The following is a 23,299-nucleotide window of genomic DNA, read 5'->3' as shown; positions in this document are numbered from 1 at the left end:
TAGCGACTGTACTGTGTGGAAAGTATCGGCCTACTTTAAGCACTGGTTTCAACTAAAAGAGGTCAGTGCAGAAGCGCTTTCCCTAAAGATTTACCCCGTGCTTCATCTTTAAACAACACAACAGAGAGCAGGATTATGGCCTTCTTTATACTCCTGTTTTCTGCTTTAATTCATGGCTTATGTTTCACTGTTACCCTCTGACGGTTAGCAAAGTGGCAAAACATCTCACACAGTAACAGCCGGTGTTCAAGTCCGAGTCACCGGAGAAGAATCCGACTGAGTCTGAGTCCAAGTGTGAGTCCTCAAGGTTAAAAAATGCACAGAAATACACTTTGGTGAAGTGATAAGAAATACTCAACAACCTGAAGACCTAACCGAACATCTTGGAGTGGTTAGCTGTGTCTCAAGTCGCATCCGTCAAAGGACGCAGCCTACGAAGGATGCGTCAAGGATGAGTCACTTTAGAGGCTAATCTTACCTTTAGCTAGCAGCTTGCCAACAGTAACGTTATCGTCAGTCCTAGCAACTTGAGTATCTTACTTGCTTTTATGGGTGCGTCCTGAACAGATATTAAAGTTTGAGGTTGTCCCCGTCTTCTCCTCGGTGGTTCTTTCACCAACATGTTGCACTGCTCTTGATTGCATTTGCTGTAAAGTCTTTGAGAGCAACAAAAGGCGCCACTTTTGGCATCCTGGCAGGAACTGTTGCTGAACAAGGCAGCGTGTGAACGCACATGCAGGTGACTCACGTGTCAGCCCTCGCTCGAAACAGAATCAATTATTACGGCCCTACACAAATGAAACTAACAACGAGTCCTGAGAATCATGTCTTGAGCTGGACTTGAGTCTGAGTCCTGGACTTGGGTACTACAACACTGGTGACAGCATAATTTAACGCCCTGTAGCTCTGTTTTTGGACGGTTACTGAAGACCAAAAGAGACTTCTAAACAAGGTTAAGAAGAAGAACAGGCACAAAGGCGTCCTCTCTCATTCTGATCTTCCCTCCATCCATCATAATCAGACAGACATACGCCTGTCCATCACTGTCTCACCCATCAACTTTAATTTTAAGGATCATCATGTTGAGATATCCCCAATTAAAGCTCTGACCCTCCCTCACTCTGGAGACACACTGAAGCACAAGAAGTAATTCCTCTCTGGTGGCCGCGCAGGAGCTGCTTCTGCTAAAGGACAAGCACAGACACAAACGTGCAGCCTTTCTAATGATCTGTCAAAGTCAACTACAGTTTGTACAATTATCTCCTACTTGTTATGCAGAAGCCTGCAGATATTCTTGTTGTTAAACTCTGCCTTTTTTTCATTTTTATTTTAATTAGTCTGTGTACAAAGCTGTTACAGCATCAACAACAGAGTGGTTTAAGCATGAGGGGAGGGATTAAAGGCTAAACAAACACACACACACACACACACACACACACACACACACACACACACACAGACGCGCAAACCCACCAAACTCTGGATCGTTCCCAGGATCGTCCGAGGCGATCATCTCCATGCATTTCTCCTGCTCCCTCTTGATCACACAGTTGGAGGCGACCTGTTGGCTGAAAACCTGGAAACAGCATGCACAGAAACACACACACACACACACACACACAGCAGAGAGAGAGAGAGAGAGAGGAAGAGAGAGTCAAGTGTCTGAAGATTACATCAGAGCACAGAGGAAGCACCCAAAGGTAAAATGGAAAGGGCCGCTTCATTAGCTTCAGCATGCAGTTCACACCACAGTGTGGGAGAGGTCTTAGCTCCGGGATCTGTTTAAACACTCAGCCAATTAAGCATCTCAGAGCCGCTGGCTCTCTCCCCATGCTGACTGACCCCGAGGAGTGGCATTACTCTCATGAAAACAAGGCAAGAAGGGCTTTCACACTTGCACTTTTCACACCGGGCCGTGCCAGGCGTTACCCCCATCTGTTAGGAAAGTGACACTGTTTGAGATCACGCTGACAGCCAGAGTCCCAGAGTTACGACTCCAGACACGGGGGTCAAGTCCACAGAAGTCTTTTTCATCCCCCCTCTGACAGCTTCACAATGCAGGGCTGACGTGGGGACGCAGGCTGGGGGTCTGCTGAGAAGATGTTTGTGTCTGTGTGTTGGCGCCAGGCCGGGAGACACAGCGTCACAGCTTTACGAGGTGTAGCAGAGGAGCAGTCGAGCGTTTAGTCACTGACGTCAACAGCGCCCTCCGGGGGGTTCGTGCTGTGAGGATTTACCGGGGCTACAGAGTTTAGGGGAACAAGTGTCGACGCACGAGTCTGCAGGAAGCTTTATTGGCTGCATGTGGCAGCAGCACGATTTCTGCAGTGGCACATTTGAAATGTAAAGTGTGAACACAGACGGTTGGACTGACTTCTTCTCCAGACCACTGTTTTGGGAATGAACCAATTGTGAAAAGCTACTGGTATACTTTTATACTTTTATAATATGCTACTCATAAGTAATAAAGGAAAGCGTTTACAATTGAACACCTGGTCTGACAGATTTTTTAAAACTAGACGATGTTTTCAGTGTGGATTTTAATTGCTCGTCGTCTCCTGCCTTACACTGAATTAATAAAACAATGCAATGCAAATCATCTTGGCCACACCATTTTGGTAATAAAACTATTTTTATTGTTTCTTTCCCTTTAATTTAGTTTGGAGGAATGTAGATTAGTTCAGTCACAAGCATCAGCATCAGCTTTAAAGTAGTCTTGCACAGTCTCACCTTCCTACACACTCTGCTAGAGTGTTAGAGAAAGGTCTGACTGAACCCATCATTCTGCCCTAGGAAGAAAAATACACTATCTTTGTAATTCTTTGAACCAATCCCAATCGCCTCGGGTGTTGCTAAGCACAGGATACAGTGAAAGCACTGTACTGCAACTTGTTAAAATGATTGTATTTCAATATTATATTGTTAATTTAAGCTAACCAGGGATATTCAGATGAGTACTTGCAGGAGAAAGGTGACAGACACTATAACGCTTATGTCTGTTGGCAACACTGGACATTCATACAGTCTGCATAAACTGTAAGTCCACTGTAGATTAACTTTCTCAAGTCCACATCTAAGCCAGCAAACATCACAACAACGACGGAACTAGAATCTACCAGAGATCATAAGCATTTATAAAGTATTAGAAATGTGTCATTTTCGTCATGAAGTTTCTGTAAACCGATATTGTGTTCAAATGAGGCGTTTTGATGTTCATATTTACTCTTTGATCCGATCAAAGGAAAAGTCACAGGACAGCTGTCGGGCTGTGTACACCCAGTGTTAGCTTTGTCTGCAGGCCAAGCGTTGGCAGCCGATGGTGGTTACTGACAGCCGCAGGTTTATTAAAGTGTTGGCTTTGACGTCTGGTTAACTTGCTTTCTATCCACTGTTCTCTGAAGACAGGACGAATCTGGATGACATGTTTAGTTCGACATTGGTCCTATGCTGATGTGATGAGTCCATGTTGGCATTTACCAGAGATGTGGACTTGAGACTTGGCGACTTGGACTCGAGTCACTGTTTTGATGACTTGCTACTTGACTTGACAAAAAATAAATGACTTGAGACTCGACTTGGACTTTAGGCACGATGACTCGGATGACTTGAGTGTGTTCATAGGTTTGAATGTTAGCTATTGAATATAAAATGACAAAATTAAATGTTGACAAGTTTCCGTTTAACTATCAAGTATGTACGCAGCACAAACTGGGAATCATGATTGGACGACTCAAAAAGCTCTCCGGTATGTGACTGTCATGAATGGATGACTGGCTGTCACCCAATTAAAAGTAAGGGGAGAAAAGCCAATGGAAAACAATGCACAGAAAATACCAGGACAGTTTCTAACTCCCCTCTAACAGCCTGCCTTCTCCAGGCAAACTTATTAGTATATCTAAAGATTTAGTTTTTATCTTATATTTCTTTATAAATTTCCCTTGATCAGTCTGCAAAATCTGTGTCCACTGAAGTCCAATAGTCAGTTACATTTCTACTGAACTACCTTCTGGACATTTTGTGAACTTTTGCTGTAGCAGATGTTTCGTAATTTATAAATGCTCAGAAAGTTTAAAAAGAAGTTTAGTTAAACTCAGCTGAGGTACATTGAAGGATAGAAAAGTGAAACCACTTGTTTAAAAGGTCCTGCCCACCCACACAGGTGTTCTCACAGAGAAGTCAAACGAGTCAGCACACGCCCACACGGAGCTGAGCAGAGGTCAAATCAGGTCAACAAGAAACACCTGCGGACCTGTTGGAGCTTTCGGGCTAAAGAAACAACCTTTAATAAAGATCATATCATTTGAAGTGTATCCTGATGATGATTAGAGAGTTTCTGTGTCAGATTGAACAAAGTTGAGTGAATTTTTTTAATTCTGCAGAATGAGATGTGAAAGGTTAAAGTGTTTTATATTTTAGGAAGCCTGCAGATCGACCTTCTGACCCCCCAGCTTTATCTTAAAGTCTTCACTTTGTTCTTTGCCAATGAATGCTGCCAATCGTTATGCAGATTAAGTGTGTGTGAACTTTATTCTCAGTGTTACAGATGATGGGTGTTTGGAGCAGCAGGAGAGCCAAGCACACAGTGTGAGTCTTAGAAACATTTTCACTGCGTCTGTGTTTGTTTCTCGGCCGTGTAACCTCCTGTGACTAATTATATAAGATCAGTCCGCCCTAAATCACTCAACTATATCTAATTAGGTCAAACTGTGTACATAATTAGCTCTCTGAACATGACTGAGTGTGAGAGTGCATGTGTGTGTCATACGACATTTAAAACCAAACTAGCTGCTTGAAGAGGAATTCTGGTCTTTTTAAACCTGAGCCCAGAGACGGAGAAGTCGACATCTCCACCGTGATGTCAACCGTTAGCGACCTTTCCTTTGGATGCAACGAGTTTCGAATTTTTGCCGTCACTACCTTTTTTATTTTTAATTATAAGTGGCCACATTTTGATGAACACATTTTTACGTGTCTATCCTGATCGATGGATCCACACAACAAATTTCTTGCCAGCACATTGGTCTCTGGTCTGCTGAAGAGCCGCCTTTAATGTACTGCATTGCAGTTGTAACACGCCTAATTTCTCTTGCTAAGTAAACGCCAGTGTTGTGACCAAGTCATCTTTGCTCAAGTCCCAAGTAAGTCTCAAGTCATTTGGTCCAAGTCTCAAGCAAGTCTCGAGTCATTTTTTCTTGGGCAAGTCGAGTCAAGTCAAGTCACAGGTTATGTCAAGTCAAGTCGAGTCCTTAGTTAAGGCAAGTCAAGTCCTGAGTCAAGTCACTTTTTTCCCACCCAAGATCCAGCACTCTTACCTGTAGTATCCGGCGTTTATAAAGAGAAAACACAAGGTGTTAGCAGCTCGTCTAAATAATGATATTATTGGCCAATTTATATAACCTGTCCAAAAAGTATGACAGTGAATTGTATCTGTGTTATCTTGGCACAGACGCAGCCATGATGATGGTCTGCTCTGAGACCGTGTTGAGTAGTAACGAGTACGACTGATGAGGCTTCTCTTTGGGGAAAAATCATCAGGTAGCGGGGGGGCTTTGATGTTGTGTGTTGCCATAGCGAGGAGTTTGACTGACAGACAGTCATCCAATCATGACAATCACATACCGGGGAGCTTTTTGAGTCGTCCAATCATGATTCCTTAGATAGTTAGACAGAAACTTGACAACATTGAATTTTATCATTTCATATTTAACAGCTAACATTCAAACTTATGAACAACAAACTTCTGTCACTGTTCAGTGAAAAGAGGAGTCTAATAAAATATATGATCTTGTAATGTGTACAATTCTTCCATCTTTATCTCCCCTCTTGCTGTCGTCCGCCATCTCTGAACCTCATCTTCGTTCCTCTCATTGGCTGTATACAGTCTACTATACAGTCTATGGTTCCTCTGACATCACTTCAGCTTAAGGGTGATGACTCACATTTAACTACAGTAATAAAGATCACTGTCGTCACAGCTTTCATGGACAGGAGGGAGAAGAAGGAAGAGAAGGAGTGAAGACCCTCTCCCTCCTCACAGATTAAACTGGTGGGAATAATGTTGAATAAACAATGAATAAATGATGAGAATGCATCGTCATCCGTCGCTCCTGCCACACACTGATGGATGCATTATTGATGCAGACACTCCATATGGTTACTCTAACAGTGTGAATGAGTGTACAAGTGCAGAAAATCAGGCCCCAACCCCTGTTTGCTGAATTTATTCATGCAAAGCTCCACGTGTTGAGTCTGTTTGCACGTGGATCGTTTGAGCAGCGTGAACACAAGCATGCTCTCACTGAACCTGAGGGTGGATTACACATTTTATCCTTTAAAGATACAGATTTTTTTTTCTGTCTGCTTACCAAGGACGAGAGGAGGATCAGCTGGAGGAAGTTAGCAGCAGACATTTTGTGTTTCGCGGTGAGGAGTTTCCTCTAAACGTCGAGCTCTTACAGACGGACACAGGACATCAGCTCACCTCGGGATCTGAAAACACAAAGAGCGTGAGACATTAAGGGACAGGTCTCTGCAATATAACTCACCTAGCCTTACCAAAGACCTAAACATTACACAGAACCTTTATTAGGTTCTCTTTAACTGTCTGTATATCTTTGTTTGGCAGACACAAACTGGAAAGCACTCAGAAATGTTTACAATAAAAGAAAAAGTTAGACTCCATGTGGATCTGCCTCCAACAAAGTTTGAGATGAACGCAACCAATTTATTTACATTGCAGTATTATGTTAGCAGCAGAATGAAGTCTGCTTTAAAAGTGTTTCATAACCTCTCAATGAAGTTTAGTTTCTCTTCTAAACTTAGTAATATCTGTCTTTTTAATTGTATTTACTGATCGCGGATACAACCAAAACATTTCACTTTGTTCCCACTTTGGTAAAACGATAAAAAGATTTTATTGTGAAAAAGTTACAGGAAATAAATTGTGTCACTGAGTTAGCAGTTCATGGTTTACGTTACATACATGCCATAGTGAAAATCCATTTACCATTTAACCTACATCTCCATGTGGTGTTCTTCATGTGCTACAAGACATATCAGGGGCAACATCAGCATCATCTCCATGGCTGGGCCTGTCTGCTTTTAAACTGCAGTGTACCAAGGACAGGCTGAACAGCACGTTTCCACGCTATGCATATCATTATGTGTAACCTATGGCAACCACTTTGGCGATGCGCGAGCCAGCTGTAACCGTCATCGTGATGTCTACAAACAAACTACTGACTAATGTAGCTCAACGTAAGTTCAAGAAGGAAGCCTGTTTATACTCATTCATTCATCATGTCACGTTCTCGCTCTCTCTGTCCCTCTCTGTCCTTCCTGTCTGGTGATCAGCTGATTATGAGTGTATACTATTTAAGTACTAAACCGACCAGAGTTATCCTCGACATCTGTCGACCAATCATCCCGCTCCCGTCAAATTTTAACGCCGTTCTCCTCTCTTCTGCAGACAGTTTGTCGTTTCAGCTCGATCATTGCGACCCTCCTCCGCCCCGTTCACCTCCGATCCATCTCATCAGTGTCCAAGTGCAGCTCCTCAGCTCATCCTGTCTTCACCACCACCACCAGTGTCTAGATTCCATCGGGGGGGATCCTATCCTGCTCTCGGCCTAGTACGTGAAGACATCACGATGGGGTTTAATACTTTTCATTCTTTCCAAACTTGTAAATAAATCATTTTTCAATCTTAATGAGGTCTCTCCTGATTGAACTAACGTTAATGTCACTACTACTTATGTCTACATTTCAAGCTAGCTTCAACAAGTTGCCACTAAACGATGGCAGAGACGTGTTTTGTTTTCGGCTGTAATTTTACGAAAGGAGAAACGAGAAAAGGCCACAGGAGGAGCTACAGAGGAGGCATAGTGGGCGGGGCCTATGCAGATTCTTGAATTTTTAATGAGGGAGAAGGAGGAGATGCCTTTAGAGGATTTTTACAAGGTAATTAAACGTATTTTGCAGAAAAAACACATCAGACACAATCTATTATTTCAAGCAGAGCATTTTACATGTCTGACAACATGACTGGAGCTGCTCTTTAAGCACACATCTCAAAACAAGTCATCGTTCATTTTTGTTTTTTACACCGGACTCCAGCCTCCTTTCTCGCTCTGCGTCACCTGACTCCTCTTTTCTCCTGTTACAATTACTGCTGCCTAATTATAAAGGTAAATATTGGTGCTAATGAGCGGTTGCACGGACGACCTGTATTACAACATTAACCACATGTCTCCACAGTAGCCTCTTTCACACATGCAACTCACTCCTAAACATATCTGGACATTAACCAGAGGGGACGTGAAACAGACTTTAATCTGCCTAAGGTCTGAGGGAGCCAACGTGTGAACGCACAAGGTCATTATGATCCTGGTTATTTACAGCGAGCGAGGGGGGCATTGATTACTCTCTCATGTTGCATGCAGTTTCGTTGCTTCACACCCTTTTCTGCTCACCTCAGTCTCCTGTATGTAGCTTGTTCATGGTGTAGTTATATCAATGCAAAGACAGTCACTGTTAGGAAGAGTCCTCCTCCTGCACGCTCTACCCAGGTGCCACCTCTCAAGTACACTGAAGGGACTATTTCCAGTCGAAAGTGTCTGACTTCGACAATCTGCTGAGCTGCGTGTGAGGACAGGGCACGTCAGGACCTGACCTTACAGACATTGTCTGGAGTTGATATGTGAAGCAGCTATGTGTGTTCTTTTTGGAGTCAATGACAATCAACATATTCTGTTATGGATGTGTGAGGACGTGTTGGGACATGTTTGGCACTGTTAGTTCAGTGAATCAGTTGCAGACAGTAGAAGCAGACACAGCCACTTTGCGCTGTTGGAAGAGGAGCTGCAGCTGACAGGCTTTACACCTCCAACACGTCATCAAAGCAAACAGCTCTTCTCGCGTTGCCATGCTTTGCTGTGGAAAAACACTCACACCATGCCAGCACAGCTTGAATGGTTCTGGTTGTTGTTGGCTTCAATCTGTGCGAGTGTCAGAGACAACATCACGCTGGACAATCCTCACAAGTTCTAAGATCTGCACCAGAATAAACAGAGTGAGCGGCCAGTGTGTCGAGCTGTTAACAAGAAATGAGCAGAGTGTCTGCAAACCCTGAGATGCTCGATAAAAAAACATAAACTACAGTGCCTTTTGTTGGGTCACAAGATTCTGTTCAATAGAATCAGAAGCTTTATTCTTCATATTACCGCGAGTCACACAAACGTGACCTTAGTTTTACAACAAAACCAAACACTACAGCTGACAGCAGTAAGTCTACCTTCACTACCTTTCTAGTAAACTGAATACGTTTACATTCTGGACTCGATTTGAAGACGTCACCTTGGCTTTCTGGGCGATTGTGATTTTTTTCTCCACTTTTTATACATTTTCTATCCAAAATCATTGATCAACTATGTTTCTCTTTATATTTACAGTATTAATAAGTGTCATTTGCAGCCATTAGAGTCACTAGCTGGGTTTACATGGAGCCCAACCAAATAAAAATGCTCCATATAAACACCTCCATCAGGCTAAAAAGGCCCAAAGGCGGAATTATTACGCCTCTGTTACGTTCTTCTATGCAGAACACACGGAGGCGGTATGGTGGGGCGAGGTCGTTCCGCCTCTGAGCCGACATCGGAGGAAGTAACAGAGGCAAAACAGCGCCAGTGTAAACAGCAGAGCCGGCAGGGCGGAGCGGTGCCGTGTGTGTGTATCAGAATCAGGCGCTGTTTGTTTACACCTTGCGCACGTTTTGCTTCCACAACGCCAGAACGCTGAGTAAAAACACACACCGGGGCGGCTTTACGCCGGCGTTGCTTGGTCCAATGTAAAATGGCAAAGGCTGCATGACGGCGAATTTGTTAGAATCGCAGTGTACACAGGGCTATAGACTCTACCTAGGCCTTGCAGGTATATTTGGCCACTAATTCTATCATGTTTCTTATTTTCCGGAATGACAAAAAAGTGTGCACGTAAACCAGCTACTGTGACATTTCCTCTATTAGACCAGCACTCTGAAGAACACAGAAGAACATGTGCTGCTCTTCATTTACACTGAAACCGTTTGAAAATAACTCATGAACACATTTTACTTTAATCAGACTTCCATCAACTCTAGGCCGCAATCACAGACAGTGTCAGCCCATGAAACTACTGTCTGTATAAGAACCCGAGCGTGCCATGTTGCGTGTCTGTGACGAGCCCATGTGCATGAATCTGAGTGTCCTCATGGATGCAGCCTGACTCTGCAGGCCCGGAGGGTTTGCATGAGTGAAGCCAAGTAGCAGGACGGAGCACTCGAGCCCCGTCCCACAGGGAGGGCTCGGCAGCTTGGCATCTCTACGCCACCGAGACTCTGCCAGCAACAAGCGCCTCCCTCCTCCTGCCGTTGTCAGGAGCAAAAGCTGAGCGAGCTGCTGAGTTTGGATCTGAACCACGTGGACCTGGAGCCTCCTTCTGCTCCTGCTTCTGCTCCACTGTAAATAGAATCCCTCAGATTCAACGATATACTGTTGGAATTAAACACCGAACCTTCAGCAACATGTCGCTGTGTGTTTCCGTAGACGAATTACACGCAGCCCCACACTAACAGTACTTTCATTCATATTTTGCTAGAATACATCACAAGGACACACACACACACACACACACACACACACATACAACAGTAAAAACAAAACGAGTCGCAGCATGAATGGGGGTCTGCAGCCCTGCCAAGGCCGCCATAATGGCCGCTGATGCTCTTCCATAGAAAAGCTTTCATGGTGAGTGCTCGAGCACAAACTGCCGTTAATTCATCTCTGAGGAAACTCTCGAACATTACAAACCAGCAAGAACACTGATGGTATCTCACCCTGCCACAGTCTGTGTGTGTTTGTGTGTTTACAGAGAGAGTGAAGAAGACAAACAAAGAGGAAGCTAAACAGTAAGCGAAGCACTCTCTTTTAATCTGGAACTCAAACTTCCTGAGAGACAGCACATCTTCGGTGATGATCTCGTGCTGCAGGCGAAAGTGAAACACTCAGAAGATAAGATCATTTTTGAATAATTTCATGCAGAACCGAACCTCTTACAAGTCATCCCTTCTTGTTGCCCCGACTCTCCCAGTGAAGTGAAGTGTGGAACAACATCCCTGCAGAGAAAGGCCTTTTGGTTGAAGACTGAGATGCTTATTTGGAAACCATAAACAGCTGTTGGAGCCATAATGCAGTTTTCTGTTGGTTTGATGTTAAAGACGGTGACTGTGCATGATCACGTTGTTTCCAACACCAGGTGACGCATCGTGTGTAGGAGTGCATATCGGTATTGGTACGACCCCGGTGATGAGGAGGTGATTACACCGTCAGCTTGCTTTATGATTGATGAATGGAAACATCGCTGCAATATAACAGACATTAAAATCTGCCTTAATGAGCTTGTTTGAATGCCGACGAAGAAAGGTGTATAAATGGATGACAGAAAGATGAACAGTGCATGGACGTTGATTTATTTTCCTAAACTTGTTCACCTGTCCACACCTCAGTGTCTTATGTAGACATATTGGTCTGTTTAAAAGTCACTACAACAGCTGTTACATCGCTCTCTTCAGAGCCACCAGACTCCATTTAGAAAAACAGCAATTTTACTTGCAAGAATACGAGAGGTTCTGGTCTCCACCGCTGGTTAGTTTGGTTTGGTTGTTGTGCAGCCTTGGTGTTCTCAAGGGTTAGTACGGAGCCAACACACAAAAGCCTGAATGGCTGAGACGGCAGTGGTGGCTTTGATGACAGCGATATATAAGAGCTGCTTTCCTACACTTTAAGAAAAAGGTCTATCTCTGTAGGGATCCTTTCCATGATGTTGTCAGAAGAACGATCTGAGCCTGTCGGGTGCATTGCCCCCTCAAAGGGTTTCATTGCAGCGCTTACAGCCAATTATTGCCTCAATATATGTAAAATAAATTATGTAAAAATTACCAGTATTCCCCTTTAACTTATCGTCACATATACAGTTAGTTTGTCATAGCTGTCCACCATTCTGATGCTAGAAAGAAAGTGGTGTAAAGGAGGTATAAAAAATACTTAACACAATTACAATGTAAACGGTCCATAGTATCTGACACAGTGTTTCAGTGTTGACCAGCTAAACGTGCACGTTTGCACCAAAGTGAATTCAAGTCTAATTGAAAAAGGAAACCTGCAAAGCCTCGTGTTTCTGTGAAAGGAGAGTCCTCTCTGATCCATCACTCAGAGATCGCTCTCTGTGCCGGCAGGTTTCGGCTGGACTCACTTCAGAAAGAGAAACTACAGAGGATTGATGGCTGACACTCAGCCCCGTTCATCAGTCATGCCGGCCTCAGTGTGAGTGAATGATAGATGGAGCGTAGATTTGCAAAGACAGTGTGACCACACTCCAACGAGGCAGCCTGCATCGGCCGACACCTCCCACACTCTGCCGCCTGTGAGCCATCCATCAAATGCAATTCACTGCTGCATCCTATGGTGTTGCTTTTAGGCTCGTGATGATACAGAATCATTCAGGAGATACAGCTGACTACAGTCTTGTTTTAGTTACAGGCTAAACACTTTGATTCCTTACAAATAAAGTGTGTGATGGATGTCAGGTGTGTTTTGATGGCTTCGACCACCAAGGAACTGAACGTGTCCAGCTTTCTGAGCTAACATTGTGACCTCATCAGTGCAGGAAGAGTAACCCCTCGATTCCACAGGATCCGTCTCCGGCGCGTTCCCTGTGCGCTGCGACCTCCGGAGTCGATCAGGCCCATTCAAGTCAATAATCGTGATTCCACAGCACGCGCCGCGGTCCGGGTCTATTTGTGACGGAGGCCGCTTCAAACACGTGTCAAGCTCAACAGAGCAGATCGTTCCAAACAGGTATACCAGTCACACACGAAAACAGGATACAGCATCCGGTCATTTCAAAATAAAACACTATGTTCAAACAGGTACAGACTCCCGTTTTTTCCCGTTTATTTTAATATCAACACACTGAAATCTCAAAAAAAGAACACTTTTAATTAAGTAGTGTACTCCTCCTCCTCACGGAATGATTTCCAAATGAGCAGATAATCAACCTCGGATGTGCAAACTGAACTGTAGTTTGTGTGTTGCACTGCTAACATTTATGTTATCGCGTGATTTCTAAATTCACGCGCGATAATGTAGTTCTCCCGCGATCTTGTGATCTCGCGAATCCAGCTGCTTGGCCCAGCGCTCCGCTGCGCTGCGGACCCAACACGCTTCCTGTGGGCGAGGGCTCGCGCCGTTGACGGATCAGAAACGCGGCACAGAAGGAATGCACCGCAGACGGATCCTGTGGGATCGAGGAGTAATGAGAGCAGAATCACTACAACAAGCAGAGCTCTGCTAACACAAAGGGACAGGCATCATGCTGAGAGTGGAAGCACTGCAGATGGCATTTGTCAATCAAATCCACTTTTTGTCTTTTTGCAGTTTTTCTCAAATTTCAATGCTTAACATTTAACAAACACTTTTACAATTCCTCTTGTTTGTATGTTTTTCAATATTCCATATTAAAATAGACAACAATGTAAACTGTCCAGGTGCTACAAACATCTGTAACATAACTTGTAATAACAAAGAGCTCAGTTTCATTCTCTTTGGTGCCACCTATGGCCATAAACGGTAATCACGGGATCCAAGATTCAATTTCCTAAACTGATATCAATACAGAAGGCTATAGATTATCATGATCCTTTACTAAACCTTAACAAACTCTTTTTGTTTTGGGGAAGTTTGGTTACGATTGGGGATAAAAACTACCAGGTTAGGTTTAGGAAGAGATCCTGGTTTAGCTGAAATAATAAGTCGACATTGTATTTTCCCAGGCGACACAGCAGCCTTAAACCTGCACTCTTTCTCAGGCCAGCGGGGGCGATCTGCTCAGCTACTTGTCAGTTGATTAATTACCTCAGTAAACATTTTCTGAATGGGTTTATGGTCTCAATCTCTAGTTTCAAGTTTTCTTCAATACAGCATGATGAATCGATGATAAAGCAGGGTATGCTTTAGGGCGTGGCTACCTGTGATTGACATGTCACTACCATGGCAGCCTGTCAACCAGGAGAGAGACATATGAATGTGTTTTCCTGTCGTCCAAATATCTAAAACTACCGGTACTGGAAGAGCGGGATGGTGAAGGCTAAATTGTTGAACTTGAGGCTGACGTCACTCTGGCATCGTCTACTTCTTTATACAGTCTGTGATTGACAGGGAGTCTCCAGCCTTTACGTCACCTGACTTCATCCTTTGCGACCTGTAAGGCCGTACTGTTGTGAGGACTAACTGATAATAACACACACAACGTTTTAATGTATATACACTGTGTTTATGGTTTTTGCAGACTTTACAAAGTGTGTGTGTGTGTGTGTGTGTGCACAGCAGCTGCTCAGGACTCTCCTCCCCGAGCTGTAATCAGCGGCTTAATGAGTCTCAGCGGCTTTCATGTTCAACACTGTCAGCCCGAGTGTGTGTAATGTTTGATGCTCCGTCTGAAGAGCACACACATAATTAAAGAAACACACACACACACACACACACACACACAAACCAAACATTTTAAACATGCTTCTTTCCTTTAGGTCCGTGCTATGGCGCTAATAAAGCCCTGGGCATGGTGCCAAGTTGCAGCCATGAGGGGGAAGATGAACAGAGGAGGAAAAGTTGAAAAAAAGAAGCTGAAAAAAGAAGCTTCACAACACATGTGTGTGTTTTTGTGTGTGTGCGGTAAGAGAAATGAAATCAGCAGGAGAGAGGAGCGAGGCTCTCTTAATGATCCCTCACCTATAAGGAGGGAAAACCTTTGAAAGCTCTTAGATGAGACACATCATTAGGGAGAGAGAGAGCAGGAAAGTTGCAGCCGTACAGAAAGTTTCTGTTGGACACTGGGGGCTGTTTTGCCCCTCAGGATATGCTCTGGTCAGGCTTTGACAGCTGTTGTGGTCTGGAGAGTAAAGGCATGCACAGGCTTATCCCCTCCACTCACTCACAGAGCCTCGACCCCAAACTATTCTCCTCTTTCTACCCGTTCATCCTTTCAGCTTCTTTCTTCAGACAAAATGAATGAAAACAGAAGAAACTCCGAGCAGCGTTCAGGGTCACAATCTAAAGTGTTAATCCAGCACTGGACCGTTTAATTCCCACTGGATATCACAGTAAGTCACTCAAGTCCCCGGCTCTAAATTTAGCCCAAGGAATTATGGGAGGAATTAATATACACAGACATGACTTAGTGTTCATTATTTTGGGGAGGGAGAGGGAGGTGCACCTATTACACAGAGAGAGAGAGAGGGAGAGGGAGGGAGAGGGAGAGTAAGAAAACTGTCCTGGTTTCTCGCTCTCATTATGTCCCGTTTTTCCCACAATCCACTGGGGAGATGCGTAGTCACGAGACTGAGGCAAAGACGCTTAAGAATAAAAATAAAAGGAAGAGTTCAAACAAACATCACGTAGCGTCCTCAGAGACTCGCGCACCGAGAGCAGCTAATCAGCCGGATGCCGTCCACAACAAACCCGGAGTTAAGTAACCGAAGACATCAGCCGTTTAAAGGGAATTTCACCGAAACTGAGGCCGATGTTTAATCAGAGCTAATGGGAGAGGAAGGAATTTGAAGCAACAAGGTCTTCAGTGGTTAGTGGATGAAATTCAGCAGACTGGATCGCTCCCTCCTGGTTGGGACTGACTTACTGCCACGATCAAAAGAGTTCAAGTATCTCAGGATGATGTTCATGAGAGACCGAACCATCAATAAGGAAGGTGACCATGAAGGCTTTTGAGTTGAGACTCTGCAACCATCACCTATAATCATGAGCTTTGATTCGTGACTGAAAGAATGAGATTGCAGCCAAAGTGAGGTTCTTTGACGGGCTGCCATCGTCAGCCTTCGAGCTCAAACATACGACGGGAGCTTGGAGTAGAGCCGCTACTCTTACAGCTCGAAAAGAGCCAGCTGAGGTGGTTTCAGGTGGCTTTTGGATGGCTCCTTTGGTATTCTGTGCATGTGCAAGTGGGTTGGCAAGTGCGAGGAGACCTTGAAGTAGACCAAGAGCTCACCAAAAGGGATTACAAATCTCATCTGGCCTGGTAAAGCCTGAGGCCTGAGCCCAAGGAGGAGCTGGAAAAAGGTCCTGCAAGGAGGGACGTCTGGGCAGCCTTGCTTATCCTACTGGCAACGTGATCCAGCCCGGGGTATGGTTGTCTCCTGTCCAGAGTCCCAGCATGCTCTCCATATCACGCTGAACAGTGACAGCCCTAACCCAGGGTAAGCAGCGGAAGAAAATGGAAGTTCCTTAATGGGTCCTGAACTTATCAAGAAACCAGAGTTCTTATGATTGCAAAGTCGTGCCTGCAGTGCCTACACGTGTCAGGATGAATTGCATGTGAGTGGCTCGTTCTTGCTGGCTGCGTTCTCAGCCCTCTCAGCCCCGGCTCGAATAAGTATGAGTGAATATGGAAGTCAGCCAGAACACTCAAAAATCCTTGTCCGGACACTTATTCAATGTTGAAAACATAGCTAGTTTGCAATAAAAGAAAATGAGACTTTCGAGCTGTAGTTCTTTCTGACTATAAACGATGTCTCGGTACACATCAGATGACGGCACTGAGCCAGGAGGAACTACAGACGTCACTTTGCAGAGGTGAGCACTGGCGACACAGATATTCCTTAAGTGTGTAAGAGCATGAGATGCAGCGTAAGTTTGGTCAACTTTGATGTCATGGAATTGGGGCTGGTAGCTGGAGGGGTGGCAGCTCCTTTCCTGGGCTCTGTCGAGGTGTCCTTGAGCAAGGCACCAAATCCCCCACTTCTCAGGATGCATGTCCATGTGCAGCCCCCTCACTCTGACATCTCTCCATTAGTGCATGGAGTCCTGTTAGAGCATGTGTGTATTGCAGGCTTTTGTGTTTGTAGCATGTTTGTAAAAAACAGAGTGAAAAGATTTAATTTCCTCTCTGGGATTAATAAAGTATAGCTTCTTCTTCTTCTTCTTCATGTTGACATGTTGATAAGTCCAGTGATGTGTAAGTATTAAAAGACCAACCTGTCATCTAGAACTTAAATTTAAACTCTACAAATTTTGCTGTTTTTTTTTTGTTTTAAGTCAAATCCAATTCAGCATAGGAGACGAACAAGGCACACTTCTACCATCTCTGCAGCTAGCCAGTGCATGTGCAAGTCTGCTGCTGAGCAGGTATGACACAGAGAAGCAGCAGAAGCAGGGCATTGGGACAGAGCCGTGCAGCTGAAGATGCCTCAGTCTGACTCCTGCGACTGCTCTGGTTCCCACCTCGACCCTGTGAGCAGTGAGACAGTGTCGTCTCCTGCATGGCTGCACCACGACGCTGAACACCAGCACCGACTGACTGACCGATCTCTTTAGAGCTGCCTGCTGATGAGCCGCGCTGGTGGAGCAGCAAAAGATCAATGATGACAGAGTGTGATGACTCTCTGTGGGACACTGGATTGCAATGCAACAATGAAAAATGTAAATATACACAACAACATGTCCTTTTATGGATGAAACAACAGCTTGGGAAACACTGGATGAACTCTATGCCTATTTCCCTCCTTGGCTTGACACAGCACACTTCTGTTACACTGAACCATGATAGTGATCTGTTCCACTTTGCAATCGCACTCACTTACTGTTGTCCTAATTGTAAACAAAACAACAAGTCCGGTCAAGCAAGCAACAAGAGATTGAATTTGCAAATATACTTAAAGCTGCTGTGAGGAACTTTTGGCTTGTGTTGATTGTGGCGCCCCCTGTGGACAAAGCCGTACCCACTGATCTCTTTGCTGATTTTGTTCTGTTCATGCTTCAGTGGTGGTTTTTAACAAACAATCTCATCCTGCTCTCTTTAAGTCACATGCATCACTCACTTTACATTTCTGCCCTCGAAAATGTGAACAAAGGCAGCGTGCAGTTTATCTCTTCGTCTGACACCTACCCTTGATTTTCCTGACTCACGGTCGCTTTCCTTTCCAGACTGTTTGCTTCATCTGAGCATCGAGTTTGTTTCTTTTTCTTTGGATTTTCACTTCTTGTTGAAGTTGTATCTGTAGTCATCCATCTTTTCTTTGTTTGTTCAGCCATAGTAGATTACTGTTTACTCGCAACACTTGCAGAGAGCGGAAAAGCAGTCGCTTGGCTCCGTCTACTCCCTCTGGCAGACCAAGCACTGCTGGCTGATGGAAAACGCGTCACTAACTGGGCGCCGTTTTCAGCTAATGTCGCCACAGACACTCAGTCCATAATACTGTATACTGCATATGCAAAGGCTTTCATCAGTGGGCCATAGGCTCAATCACCATTGTGTTACCTCATTCACATTGATAGGTGACTTAACAGACATTTATTTAAATGGAAATCTTGAGATTATAACTTTAAATCGACCAAAATGTGTGTAAAATGATGCATGAAAGACATCTTGAATATTTCCAAACACACACACCAAAACGTGAAGTCAGTGACATGTTTCCTGATAAGAAAAAAGAAATACATTTGACCCATGAAGGAAAGCTTCAGCACCATATCTCGCATTTCTCTTTTGTGCAGCCTTTTGCATCAGCATCCATGACTGAAGCTCCTCGATGTGACTAAATGACACTCGGCTCTATGTGATCCTGGGTGTGTTACAAGGTCTCCGTGCTGAGACTGGGCCCGACGCCTAATGTCCTCTCCTCCCTCACTTTCTCTCCCCTCTGCTGCTCCCGCCAACACAACAAGGCTAATTGGGCCATTTAAATGTCAGCATCACAGAGGTCTGAGAGACGGAGAAGCTCGTCCCTGATACTGCGAGTGTTTGAGCCGGTCACTGTTTTCACAGCAGCATCTTAATGACAGATTGTGTAAATGTTTGTGTCCCATAAGTCAAGCAAACTGCGCTCTGCCTGATGTGATGAACTTTACATTTACACAGAAAGAGCTTCGCAGTCACAGTGTTGTCTTTTTGCATAAACCTGCAGAGATATGGAACTGCTCCGCCAGCCCTGATGTCATCTGTTCCTTTTTTGCTTTTACAAAACCACTCAAAGCACCTGTTTGGCCTCGAATCAGGATTCAGGGCGGATGTTCCACTCATTCATCGCTCTCCATGAATGAGGCTGCAGCTGAGCATTCACACATGTAAACAAATAGCTCGACACAAGCCCTTTTTTTATCAGCTTGTAGAGATCAAACCAAAGAGATATGGGTGACCAAAAACGTGCTGGAATACGTAGCCACACACACACCTTCATGCCTTCTTTTGGGCAGATGTTAACATTCGCACACTTGAAGCAGTGAGAGGTGGATTCTCTGCCAAACAGCAGGAGCAGAGAACAGAATTAAACCAGCTTTGTGGCGGCTGCTGTAACCCTCACAAACGTCAGGGAAGACACATCAGCACTTGTGATTCAGTGACAGTAAGATGCATTACAAGGTCACACACAGCTTTCACCCAAAGGCCTGGATTGCATTGATCTCCAGGAATACTGGAGCCCAAATATGGCATCTTTAAATACATGAAACAGAGGGTCATATTGACGTTATTCTTACTGTAATTGAATTCCTGCAGAAGCCAATATGTTGCAGGCCTGCTGCATGTGGATCCTGTGCTGTTGTAATGTATGCATGGATGTATGACATAAAGGGAAACCAGCGTCTCCATCAACACTCTAACATTGTGACATCATTTTTAAGCACCAAATATCACCAAAGCTCGTGCCTTGCACACATTATTATTCAGTAAGCGGCTGAACAGACTTAAACGAGGTTACATATGTGGACAAATATAAAGGCTGCCTATTGGTCAGTATGATGGAGAGCATGCTGTGGGTGTCAATGAGCTTATTTCCTCTGATAATTCCGTTCAATGTATTAAAGCAATCACATATTCGATGATTGACGGTTTACGTTTGCAGTAATTGTGCAAACTGCGCGCTACAGTGGAGAAGGGAACCTCCTCACTGAGCCCAGCCGACACATGCCGCAAGATCCCGGCATGCCTATTTCCATCCCCTCCCATGACATCCTTCACGACTGGATCAACGTTCGTGCAAAAAATGTGATGTTTAATTCGACATAATACAATTTTAATTCATCCATTTTTGCTTGATCTTACCATTGTATCGATATTCTCCAAATGCAGCTCCTGCGCTGGATCCTCCGGGCTGATGATGAAAGGCTGCGCACTCCGCAGGGGGACGAATCAACCCCCCAACGGGGCAGCGAAGGTACAAGACTCCCCGGAGGCGACAGGCAACTTAACTTCCAGCCCGAATGCAGAATGAAGAGAAAACGCTGCGGACTTCCTACCGGGACAAACAATGCGACAAGCTGTTTGTCTGCAGCAGAATAAAGGATCTCTTCAGATCTCCTCTCGGCGCGCTGAAAGTGTTGAATTATCTCTGTGGATGTCGAGCTGCCCTGCGGATGGCTGCTCGCTTCGCCCTCCACTGAAGAATGCACCGCGCATTTCAACTAACCCTCTCTCTCTCTCTCTCTCTCTCGCTCTCTCTTACACACAAACATTCACGCTCACACACATGCGCGCAAGAAACTCCTGTTCTGCATGATCGATGGGTTATGTTGAATCCAGACTCACCAGATCCAGCGTAGACACTGATATGGATGTGAGGTGTGTGGAACATGCAGATCGTGTGTGTCTCTGCGTGTGTGTGTGTGTGTGTGTGTGTGTGGTCCTGGGGTCATTGTAACGGGTCACTACATTCAAATACATACAAAGAAATATCAGCACCATGGAGAGCGACTATCATTTTTTTTATTCACATGTCATAATTAGCTTTTTTGCTTTTGAATAACGTCTGTGATCAATATTCTGTCAGGGCTCTAGGTAGGTAAATCTTTAGAAAAATGAGAACATGTAGAGACCTGTAAAACCTCAAGACACATTAGAGATACATGTGAGAGCAAGCTGGACTTTAAAAACTAAAAGAGGCTTCTCTCCTTAAGTCACTCCCCCAAAACACACAGACGTGCACTGCCTGACTTCTGCTGGAGATCCATGAGGGAGTTTTGGGGAGAGGAAAGCAATGAACCACGGTTATTGCTGAGGTCAGACTCAGACTACAGCAGCTTTGGGGACTTGTACCAAGTTCACCTCTCCTGTGGGAGGAGGAATCTGGTTTGGGCCCTGGTCTGCACTGATGTTCAGCTCAGATGGTCTGATAATATCAGGGATTTACAGACCAGTCTAAATATGTTTGATAGCTGTTTGGACTCTAGAAGAAGGGCCCTGCATTTCACTTGCTTCTTTACAACCCAGTCTCATTTTTGTGGAATAGCCACAAAATTATACATATAAAATAGTGTACATGGACACAAAATGACCTGTTTTCATTTCATGTCAGTCAGCAATTTCAAACTAATGTATGTCAACAACATGGACGCCTTTAGTAAGTTAACTAACGTAGAACATAGAGGCAGAAAGTCAGCAGGGTGGCAGTTTAGAGAGATGACAGGATCAGACAAGTCCAGGATTTGCACAATAGAAGCTGAACTTCAGTTTTGTGCCAGACCAAAAATCTAAGTTGCATTAGGTTGCATCATGTTTGTAACATGACCCTTCTTTGAGTACATAAAGTTGAAAAAATTGACATTTTTTAGCTCTGCAATCAATTCTGTTATTCTAATATGTTTGTGAATCACGTTGGTGAAGTTTGTTTCGCTTAAAAAATTGTATACATATTTTAATTTAATTATTTTCGGAGCCTCTCCTTCCTCCTGAAACAAACAAGCCGTTTTGCCATTTAAAGGTCACACCTTAGCCACGACTGGCTGAAAGTGTTTGGAGCGACCGCGTAGTGGCCGCACTGCACTGTCACCCCAAAGTTTTAAGTCCAAGTCTAAAAACATGGCTGCTCTGGGACCGGTTATTCGGCCTTATATGTACGAGCCAGAATCACCAGGAGGTATCGGAATGGTAAGTTGAAACCTTGACAATGACTTGACTAGCTCGTGCAAGAAGGCAGCCTGAGGTGAATGATGGTGGATGGCGGGGAATGATAATTGGTCGAATTAAGCGAAAGCAAGGTTCTATGTAGAAACCTGCAGCTGTTCTGAACGGACGGTTCAGAGGCGACCTTTTTTAAAATTTTAATTTTGGAAAAACATGGAATTATGCAGTTTTCACTTTTTCACTGTAAACAATAAACACCCAAAACGTGACACACATGCAACATACGAGAATAACCATTCAGAAGATATGACCCTTTAACTTCCTTCTCTTTTGTTTTGTAAGTCACAAGCACAACATGACTTAACTTCATGAACAGGTATATAACATGGACTGAACTTCCTTTCAGTTTCATCAGTCAGTTTTGTCAGTCAGCACAAATTTCAAACTTATATATGTCAGTTGGAAGTATCTGGACTGCCTCTTGCACAACAGCCTTCACACAGGCTGGTGACATAGCATGAAGAGCCAGAAAGTCCGCTAGGTTGCATAAAAATCTTTTTTCTCATCCTAAAAAGTCATTTCGGTGCTGAGACCAACCATTGTTTTTATTATGTTTAGGCACATAAACTATGGTTTGGGCTAAAAGAAATCTGCAGCATTGATTTCTGCTTTCACATCGGACACTACGAGGTGAAAGAGGAACAGCGAGTACAAGAATCTATTGATTACATGTTCGTGACTAGTCCACAAAATGCTTGGATGCCGACCTCATAACGTCTTAAGAAGATCCTCTCCAGCGCTGAGAATCTAAGATGTATCTGATGCTGTTCTTCATCTTACCCTCATGTTGAATGTCAGTGATTTTCATGCTGCCTGCTCTCCCCGTCCTGCTCTCATGCAGCCCTCCCACACACTGTGTAGTGGTGACTCAAGTCTGCCTTCATCTTCCACCCCGAGCTGCACGGAGAACCAATCCTCGCCTTTTCTACTTTGCCTCCATTCTCAGATCACTGTGTCTCTGAAATAGCACACACACACACACACACACACATGCATGAACTTACACACACACACACACACACACACACACACACACACACTTAGGCCCGGCTGTCTGCTCTGAAGGAATCGTGATCAGGATTTGAGTGGTTCGCCTTGACGCAGTGACATCATCACTAATTGATCCTCTTTTGAATTCTGACAGGGGAATAATATGCTGCTGTATGGGGTTGCCATAGCAACTGGCCCATTTCAATGCAAGGGGATGTGGAGTGCTGCTGGAAGCTGGGGGTTGGGGGGGATAATTGGGGATGTTGGGGTGGGAATGGGGGGTTGGTGGGTGTTTGAGGATATGTAAGAAGAA

General features: G+C 44.4%; 1 protein-coding gene across 2 annotated transcripts in view; it reads right to left on the bottom strand.

Moving 5' to 3' along the window:
* The window catches only part of adcyap1r1b (adenylate cyclase activating polypeptide 1b (pituitary) receptor type I), a 32,664-nt gene extending 12,389 nt beyond the window's left edge, over positions 1-20,275 (bottom strand). For both annotated transcript variants that reach the window (XM_069679412.1, XM_069679413.1), the window contains exons 1-3: positions 20,140-20,275; positions 6,366-6,489; positions 1,474-1,576 (exon numbers count right to left, since the gene is read on the bottom strand). In XM_069679412.1, coding sequence (XP_069535513.1) covers positions 1,474-1,576; positions 6,366-6,410 — 148 coding nt within the window. In that variant the 5' untranslated portion in view covers positions 6,411-6,489; positions 20,140-20,275. The remainder of the gene's footprint in view (positions 1-1,473; positions 1,577-6,365; positions 6,490-20,139) is intronic.
* Positions 20,276-23,299: the final 3,024 nt, after the last annotated feature.

This window comes from Semicossyphus pulcher, unplaced genomic scaffold (genome assembly GCF_022749685.1).
Source record: "Semicossyphus pulcher isolate SPU_LCO1_2020_fin unplaced genomic scaffold, fSemPul1.0.p SCAF_4, whole genome shotgun sequence".
In the NCBI taxonomy this organism is placed as follows: domain Eukaryota; kingdom Metazoa; phylum Chordata; class Actinopteri; order Labriformes; family Labridae; genus Semicossyphus; species Semicossyphus pulcher.
The sequence above is the reverse complement of the archived record's forward strand: the minus strand, read 5'-3'. Positions and strand labels throughout refer to the sequence as shown.